General features: G+C 45.4%; 1 protein-coding gene across 1 annotated transcript; it reads right to left on the reverse strand.

Moving 5' to 3' along the window:
- Positions 1–1,587: 1,587 nt before the first annotated feature.
- Positions 1,588–4,110, reverse strand: MCFD2 (multiple coagulation factor deficiency 2, ER cargo receptor complex subunit; the record flags this gene model as incomplete). The annotated part of the gene is made up of 3 exons (XM_080711871.1): positions 1,588–1,719; positions 3,094–3,253; positions 3,962–4,110. 3 exons carry the CDS (start codon positions 4,108–4,110, stop codon positions 1,588–1,590), a joined length of 441 nt encoding a protein of 146 aa, XP_080567997.1.
- Between the last annotated feature and the right edge of the window lie 5,909 nt (positions 4,111–10,019).

Raw genomic sequence — 10,019 nt, forward strand, 5'->3', positions numbered from 1 at the left:
AAAAACAATAGGGCAGGTGGTGTAGCTCTGAGGTTATATGCCCCTGGGTTTCATTCCCAAAACTGCAAAAAAAAAAAAAAAAATACTGACAATATATCATGCGAGAGAGTAGGGTATAGCCAAGGGTGCCCACAGCATCGACAATATGAGCAGGTATATATAAACATCTATTTTAAACACAAGCACTTCATGTGGTAGGAAAAGCCTACATGGATGAAGTCAACTGCACATTATTTTGTTTCATCAGTTTTATTGGTCATATATCCAGAATTCATTATATAAATCTTTCAAAATAATGAGATACTATAAGAATAGTTTACAAGTCACCTCTGATTGCACAAGTACTTGACACAGGAAACTTTCTACAAATACATATGTTTTTATAAGAATACTTTAATAAAGAAAATAATTCTCTATATATCTTACAGAAAATTTTATGTAGTTTCTTTTTCCCATTCAACCATCATTTTGGGTTTTCTATTACAACATGTTTATCACATCCAACAAACCAAATTACAATCTGCAGCTTCATCTCACTTTCAAATACTATTGAGATTTCAAATACTATTGAGATCAAATACTAAAGAGTTTTTAGGCTTCCTTTTCTAGTTTTTCCTGAAATTTAAGAATACACGCATTCAGCCTAAAAGAGGTAATCTAAATGACATTCCTTCGAAGCAGAACTTGGATCAAGTTAGTCACCTTGTCTGGTGAGTGGTCTTTTCACCCCTCACCTGAGCTAGACCTGCTAATAGTTGAAATCTGCAGTACCAAGTCCTTATATTCTTCATGGCTCCTAAACTGTAAAAAGGGACCACTAGGAACAAGAGTGAAGTCCAAATATTAAGAAAGCCAAACTACTTGCCATTAATTAGAGAACACTTTTAAATTCAAGGTTTCTCCCAGGTTGAAGACAGAAAGGAAGTAAAACATAAGTATGTGGCAATAATTGCATAAAACACTGAAAATCTAGGAAAGGTTAATTGCTTAGGCCAGTGGCACATCATGTCCAAAACACACAAGGATCCAGAATATTAGACTCTGAAGTCCCTGAACTCAATGCAGTGACTTTAATTTAGCCTAACAAGTAGCCACTTGGCCAGAGCAAGTGCTCATGTAGGCTAGGGGAAGGTTACAAAATCCTGACCACATTTACGTGAAGAGGTGAGACCCTCCAAGGGAAATGTCTGGCATCCACTCCATCCCTTCGCTATCACTGAAAAGTGTGTCTACTTGGCAGAGTTTACTGTGCTACTTTTCAGGTAGCATGAATTAAAATCAAGAAACAAACAGTATTTCAGAGTTAGGTTCCTGAGTGCTCAGCTCCAATTTTTCCATATCTTTAAAAGATTTTTTTCATCAAGCCCTTACACAGTAAAAGACTCAACAGCACTTAGGGACTCGAAGATATTCCACTTCTGTTCTATTTTTCTGGATTTTTCTTTCTTACCCCAATGTAACAAACTGCTACAGATTCTTACCAAAATGTTGCCATAGTTGGAAACGAGTTACTTTGCATTACCAAAAGTGTCCATCACATTATCCTGGGTCACATTTGCACATTATGAGGAGATGGCCAAATAAGATCTATTGCAGTGACTTTGCAAATTCAGCATAGTCAATGTATCCATCATTGTTCTTGTCATCGTCTCTCAAGACGCCATCTATTAGGCTAGTCAGTTCATCTTCGCTCATGAGTGGTGCCTGTTCACTCCCTTCCTACAAAATATAAATTAAACAATGATAAGTTGCACACTTGCTGGAATAAGTGCTTAGTGAGTATCCAAAATGTCCATCCTCATGTGTCCAGAAACTTTCAACTACTTCTAGGAATCCACAAATTCATATATCAAAAATCAAGCCAGTTTATAATAATCCAATTTAAAAATTATATTTGCTGGTTAAAAGAAAGATGCAGTCAAAGTAGGTCCTTGCTTATTTGTCTCAAAAACTGCTATCCATTCTTTTCTAATTATCAAATTACATGTTCTTTGTAAAAAAAAAAAAAAAAAGCTGGGTCTAGCTTATACAGAACCATGAGTGTCACAGATCCCAGCAACTATCCCATGGCAAGCCCTTAGCCCAAGCCTTCACAGGGTTCAGCTCTGTGCACAATTTGCCTGATAAAGGAGGAACAGTGACATATTGGATGAAATCTTAAGATCACAAGAAAGCACTGCCAACCAGCAGACCCTGTTATGACCTTTGAGGAGAAAGTATGGCCCTGCTCCAGAAGCAGGTACAGGGGAGTTCACAGCACCAGATGCAAAGCTACAGCCATTCACACCTTCAGCTGGTTCTTCTTTTGCCATTACTCCCACATTCACCCTTTCTTCTCTCCTCAACCCACCAACTGCCTTCCACAACACAGGATATTCCCCAAAACAATGCTCTTCTGTGCAAAACTGCTAGCACCCCCTTACTGCCTTCAGAGCAAATCTCAAAACACACTTAGAGCAGGCAGTGCACATACACCTATACCACCAACTTTGCCTCCTCCTCTGTAGAGGGCTGTGGAGCAGGAGGGATGATATTAAACCTGGAAACATAAGATTTTCACTTCAATTTTCTCATCTAGAAGACGGAGGTAATAATGGTGCCTGCCCTGCCCTACTAGGGCTTGGGCAAGAAAGTAAAGGGCCAGCAAGATCTCTACCCTATTCAAAAGTGCTCTGGAAACTATGGGGCACTCTATCGTAGCATACAAACCCTCAACCACTGCCAAGCCCTCCACTCCTTGATCCCTCACTTGCCATTCTTCTCAAATGAAATAAGTTATTTTACTCCTGTTCTGCATGGCAAATATAGTCTATCTTTTCCAGCATTGGCTCTCAAACTCTGGTATGCATCAGAATTGCTGAAGCACCAGTTTAAGATACAAATGGCTAGCCCTGGAGCCTTTGCCTCAGCAAAGTCACCCTCCCTTGGCAGGTCAAGCTGAGGGAAGGACCACTGACCAAGTGGAAGAACAGATCAATGAGCAAAGCAATGAGCAATGAGGCACAAGGACAGCATGGGGCGTCAAGACTGAGGACCAAACTACCGAAGGAAGGCTTTCCCAGACACGGCCCACCGAGCCACTACCTGACCTACCTCCTTATGGATATGAGTGATGGCTGTAGAAAGTTCTAAGCCGTCAAGCAAATTATTGCCATCGTAATCGTGCATTTTGAAATAATGGAGCTGTAGTTCTTGTGGGGACATCTCCGCCTCTGGCTTGTTGATGACACCTTCTAGATGCTCCATGATATGCCTAAAAACCAATAGTCAGATCATGCTGAAACTTCAAGATCTGAAACTTCATCCAGCTCAGAGAACAGTGGCAGACCACATTCAAGGGTACTACACATAGACAAGGGCCAGGAAAGGGCAGGGACAAAGCCGAAGCGCTCATCTGTGGTGCTGGCCAAGACTGTGGGTGTTTTTATCTCTTTATTATTAGAATTTTGTTATAATGCTTTCAAGCCATCAATTAAAAACATTTTTAAAACACAATCGCAGGATAATAAAGTGTAATGTGTGAGGCTCACTGACTGAGGTCAAAAGCTGCAGCACATGATTCAGTGTGTGAATGTGTCGATAAAAAAGGTGTCGCCAGAGTTCAAGAAACCTTAATTATATTCAGGATGTGCCACTACTATAGAGTGTGCATGTCTATCAATGCACATGCATGTGCATGTCTATCTGTGTGTGTGTGTCTGTCTGTCTGTGGTGAAAGAGAAAGACTAAATTCAGACAAGTAATTTATCCTCTCTGGGCCTCAATTTCCTCTGCTGGTCACATGATGGTGAAAAAGAACACTCGATTAACAGTTGGCACTAAGGAATAAACAGCATCATTGAAAAATGCCAAGAAGCCATATAAACCTGAGGAAGGAAAAGGGGGCTGCCTGTGCTCTGCAGCTGGCTGCAGCTGCAGATGATGGGAGGCCCCAGCATCCCATCCCCGGCTGGATACGTACTCTTGATCGTGCACTGCATTCTTATCCAGGCCCACGCTGCCGGGGTGGGGGACATTGGCCCCAGGCTCATTGGCCTTGGCACCTGGAGCACAAAAGGCCCAGAGCAGGCCGTACAGGAAGGGGGCTCTGAACAGCCACAGGGATCCCATGGTCACCAGCACCTGGGAGGTGGGGAACATAGAAGATGAAGGCAGAGCTAAGGTTTCTTTCAAGACTTAACACTTTTGGAGAAACCTGGTAAGGCAGCCAGGCTGGGGATGAGAGCACATCAAATTGGACCCCAGGCCAGCTTTGCCACTAAGCTGTAGGACAGGCCTGGGCTCCCCATGTTCCCACCACTCAAATGGGTCCTATGATGCTTCCTGACACACCTTCAGGGGCCAAGCAGGCCTACAACATCTTAAAGGGACTCAAAAGATTAGCCCTGGCTACAAGCTTACAGTCCATCGAGAGAAACTCCTCCTACAGGGAGCACTAATAAAGACAGGGAGTGGGGTAAAAACCCTCTGAGAAAGGGTTCCTTCCTTGGTGAAGGAAAATCAGAGGCTGAGAGATCTGGTGACATTTCAGTGGGGCCTGGAACATGTGGGAGGGAAGGACTGGGGAGGTGGAAGTGGGTGCAGATGAGTGGGGAAGAAAGTCCAGGTGGTTTTGTCTCTCGCAAGAGTAGGCGGGGCACAGAACAGTGCACAGGTACAAAGGCTGATCAGGAACAGGCCGCCCTGGACCTGGCTCTCTGCACACCAGGCCAAGAGGGCACATTTCCTGAGGCTAGGTGGGGAGCAACTAACAGATGAGATCAGAGCTTGGCTTCAGACTGACTCAGTGGGCAACTCTGTGGGGAAGGTCGAAGTGGGGCAGACCAGAGACAGGAACAGAGGAGTGAGGAAAGCAAAAAAGAGGGGCAGATCTACTCTGTGGCAGTGGATACAGAGAAGGGGCTGTTGACTACTGCCCTGTCTGCCTCCCAGGGCGGCAACAGTAGCAAGTAACTTAACCACTAAGTGAGAGCACTGGAAAAAAGAAGTTATAGAGAAAGTAAGAGTTTATCACATTCTTCCCAGCTTGACTACACTTGGAATTGTGGTCGACAAGACAAGTGAGTCCTCCCTAAGGGCAGGGAAAACTTTATTTTCCCATAGGTATTCCCCACCATAGGTCAGGTAGGCCTTTATTAAGTATTGCATCAACCAGAAGTACTGGTCCTTAGAGACTAACCTCAAAAAGAAAGGTGAAGGACAACAGAGATCTACCTATAAAACCTAAGAAAAGCCCTGACCTAACATTCACTTCCAAAAGGCAGAGCCGATTCTGCTGGATAACTAGGGTCAGTGATTCCTAAAAGACTCTGGATCTGTCACAGTAAAGATAAAGCATAAGGTGCCATCCCACCTTATACACACTGCACTCTTGAGTACAGCTCAGGGGCTGTCTCCATCTCCGCTGGTGCTGGGGCTGGGAAGGAGAGGTGTATAGCCTCTCAGCCATCCTACAAGGCTCTGAGGAGAGGGCACTGTTAGTACGCCACCCTACAATACTCAAAAAAATGTCCCATAGCCATTTTGCCCATCATCACCCATGGCCCTTCCCCCTAAGGGTGACAACAGTCACAGGACGTATATCTTACTACTGAGCAGTGACATCATAGTGCAATCTGTCATGCAGTAAAATAAGAAAAACACTCAATATAGATTAAATGAAAAAGAATACACTGCAAGAGTCTATATATAATTCACTTTTATAAAATAAAAGATGTACATATAATTAATAAAATAAAATATATAAAATATAAATTAAAAGCTGTTTAAATATATATAATTTCAAACACAAAACAATGACCAAAAATTGTTAACAAAGACTGTCTTGAATCATGAGATTATTAGTATGATTTTCTTCAAAAGGGCTACTAAGCATTTTTACTTTACAAATATGTATTCAGTGTCATTTCTCCCAGTTTATTCTAATACTATATAGATGGGAGGGTTTCCAGTTAATTCTATCTCCAGAAAATAATTCAGGAGCAGCCAAAAACAACATTTCCAATTTGACCACCTAAAAGTGCCCAGAATCTGTAGAGGCCACTGCCTTGGCACATGGCATCAGAAAATATGGTCTCAAGTTACTCCTAGCTGTGACTGTTGGCCTGAGAAGAACAACTTGTTCTAAATGCACATCTTAGAATTCTGGTACAAGAGGAACCAGAGAGAGGATCCAGTTCCTCCAGAGCCTTTTAGACTCATTTATATCCAGTGTCTTCCCAGCAAGCCCTCTTCACCTGGCTTAGGTGTCCTTCCCATATGCTCTCTTCAGAAGGCTCCTGTCTATCACTGATGACAGCTGTGAACACAATCTTGGAAACTGCCTATTTGTCAGCACTCCTGGCTGGACTGGCTGTGAGAGGACATCCCTGGCATAGGACATGGTGCCTGGCACCTAGATTAGTGGTTCTCAGTCTGTGTGGCATGGTCCTCGGGGGCTTAGAGGATAACCACCTTCACAGATATGCTGCCAAGTTTTGATGTCAACATAAGTGAAGACAGTCTATCAAATAGATAGTTGAGGTGAGTGCTCATTTAACCCATGGCACCTTTTCCCTCTAGCTAAATGGCTGGATGTTTAGTATATCAAATTGGTGTGTGTGTGTGTGTGTGTGTGTGTGTGTGTGTGTGTGTGTGTAGGGGGATGTTTTCTATTCAGTTAACACCAAAAAGCAACCAAGTGATTAATAATTCAACAATTGTGGGTCCAAATTACTCCTTCTTAAAGGGAGACAGCATAAAAACCAAGAAATGTTTATTATAAAATTGTCCCATTTGCTATTTCGGGTTTCTAATCATTAAAACACAACAAAAGCCAAATCTATAAAGAAACTTTTATGTATAATCCTAATGTATCAATAAAAAAAGAAAGAAAACCAGCATTGCAATAACAACAGGGAATTTGACTGCCACCTAACAAATAGTCAAAACGAAAGGTAAGCTATTCCATTTTGTCCAAAGAACAAGTTGCATCATCCATACTTCAACTACTTAGCTCAATGCCATGGACAAATGGCCTGGAAGATAAGCCCCAAGAGTTCCCAGGCTCACTGGCCTTCTTTAGCAAACTAATGGCCAGGCTAAAGAAACATGCAAGAGAGGAGAGATTTCTGCAGAGACTTCAGAACACAACTCAGGCCTGGGCATCTGTCGCAGGAGCAGCCATGACTCATCTTCCTGCGCCACAGGCTTTGCTCCCGCTGCTTCCATCTGTCCAGTCCTCCTTCCTTTTGGACCTGTTCAAATGTCACCTAGGGGTTCTTGCAGCCAATACTGCTTACTCCTTCCTCTGACTTCTGCCTGCAGTCCCTCACACTCATTTAATCTTAACACTTACTCACATACTGTATTCCTGTTCCACTTTTCTCTTTCCTCCCTCTCCAAGAACCAGGACCCTGTCTTGACTCCTATTTATCCTGCTGAGCCCTGGTAAGCTAACCTGGGGGGTAGAATACCTTCACATCTGAATCAGGGCAACGGGACTGAACACCCAGGTGTGTCATTCCTCATCACAGAGGCTCTGGCCTCAGCTGGAAGTTCCTTTGGAGACCTCCCACCAATAGTTTGGCCTGGCCCACCCCTCCCTCTCACTGCGTCATTAGCCCTGTCAGCGCAAGAGAGTTGGAAGCCAGCTTTCTTACTAGTGCCATTGGCAGCTTTTCTCTTAGGCCAGGAGGGCCTCAGTTAAGAATTCATACTCTCCAACATTTAAACATCCTGTTCCCAGAGCCAATGCCAAAGAAAACTCTGTCAGTGAGTCCCCATTTACCATTGTCATGGCCTCGGGACAGGTAGGAAAATAACCAATTACTAGGCAAAAAAAAAAAAAAAAAAAAAAAAAAAAACTCTACATGGGCTAAGGATTACAAACTGGTTCTGAAACAGCTGGCATTTAACAGCCTGATCTATTTGCTCATTTGGAAAGCCCAAGGGGCAGCTCTACTTCATTTATACATTTAACTAACTAACAGCCTGGTAACATAAGAACAGCACAAGTACTGAGGACAGGACTGTGACCCAGGTAGCTGTCTCTTACACAGATTACCGCCTGGTGGAAAGTAAGGGCCAGTAAACAGACATCCATAGGGTACTGCAGAAGCTTGAACTCACATCTGGAATAACATATGAAGCATAAGAAGGATTATTTCAACTACAGGACAGTGCTCAGGCAGAAGATACACACCATAAGTCCAGAAGGCTTATGATATTTTTAAATTATAGTTGAAGACATAATTTAATGGAGACGAATGAGTCTTAAGTAAAATACAAAGAGGACAGGTAATTAATTCTGTAGGCCCTGTGCAAGAAATTGGAAGAAAAAGGGAAATTCAAAGACGAGTAAGGGAAGGGGGTAAGAGGATCAGGTGACTTGAGATTTTTGTTTTAAACCCACAACTCTAGTCCCCTGTCCTAAAAAAAACCAGCAGAGAGAGGATCAAGAAGGATGCAAGGGGCCAGGTAGGAAGGAGGCTAAGGTAGTCCAGAGCAGCAGGATGGCGGCCTGAACCTGCTAGGGCAGAGGAATGGAGTGGGAAAGTGACGTATTAAAAAAGATGTTTGGATGGATTCAATGTGGGTGGGCAAAGGAGTGCAGATGAGACTGACGCCAAGATTTCCAGTTTGGGCACCCGAGTGGATGGCGATGCCGCCCAGAGAGGAAGGTAAGGGAAGTCAGCTTCCCCAGCCTTTCCACTCCACCCCGGCTCAGCCAACCTGCCGAGCCCGACAGGACCTGTGGGTTTCCCCAGAGGGAGACGGTGTACCCAACACCTTCTAGCCCGCGTGCTTTCGGGACGACCCACAGCGAGGTCCCAGAGTCGCGGGGAGACCAAAAGGGCGGAGGTCGGCCGGGCCAGATGGCCTGGCAGACACAGGCTTCCGCACTGGGAGTCAGGCCCTGATGGACGTCCCAAGACCTCCCACCCAGCCGCTCCAGCCTCCATCCCGAGACCCAGGCCCCAGTCCGACTCCCCGCTGCAGACCCCTGAGCATCGCCCGCGGAGCTAGCCCTAAGGGTCGGCTTTCAGCCGCCAGCAGATTCACTCACACTCACAGTCTCCGCCACAGACGCGAAGCTCTCCAACATGAACCTCACCAGCCCCCGTCCCTGGAACGTCGTCTCAGCCCGCCCCGGCCCATGCGCATGCGCGCTCGCGTCCGCCCGCGCCCCGCCCCCGGTCCAGGCGCATGCGCGCTCGCGTCCGCCCGCGCCCCGCCTGCGGCCCGCCCCCGCCCTCGGCCGACTCTCGGGAGTCCACGTGTAACCCGTGCAAACGTGGCTATGCTCTCCTGCGTGAGGGTGACGCCCAAGCCTTGCATGGTTTGGCCGCAGGGAACCATAGAGGCATGGCTGATTGAGAGGCAAACCCGGATTTTTTGGGGGGAAGGGTACTGGGGGTGGAACCTAGACTAGAGGCTTTCTACCTTCGGGCTATACTCCCAGACCTATTTTTATATTTTATTTGGAAACAGGGTCTCACTAAGTTACTGAGTAGCTGAGGCGGACTTTGAACCTGCGCAATCCTCCTGTCTCAGCCTCCCAAATGCGGGGATTACAAGCTTGCACCACCACACCGGGCTTCAAACCCGGATTTTTCAGACAAGCAAGGAACGAAGATTCGCTTGGGACCTAGGCTGGTGGATCCGGATACAGTGGATTCCAAAACTGGCTCCCGACTCCGCCTACACCTTGTCCTTCGGGTCCCTTGTTTCCTCCGACTACAAATTGGAAAGAAAGATAATAGAACCCCAATTCTTCTCCTTTGAAACTGCTAGAAGACGCTGGTGCCGGCCTTGGGCCCTGTGTTTCTCAGACTGACCATTCCAGCCTCTGCTTACTCCATGCAACAAGCCGCATCAGCCTCAATACCTATTCCCTCACAGATCCCACCAAGTATGGACAACCAACTACAAGTGCCACCTCTCCTGTGCAATTCGGAAATTGGCAGCTTTTTATCATTCGAGATAAAAGACAAAGTACTTCCAAAAACGAACAGATAATCCATATGTAATCATGCCCT

This window comes from Muscardinus avellanarius (assembly GCF_963383645.1).
Source record: "Muscardinus avellanarius genome assembly, chromosome: 15".
In the NCBI taxonomy this organism is placed as follows: Eukaryota; Metazoa; Chordata; class Mammalia; order Rodentia; family Gliridae; genus Muscardinus; species Muscardinus avellanarius.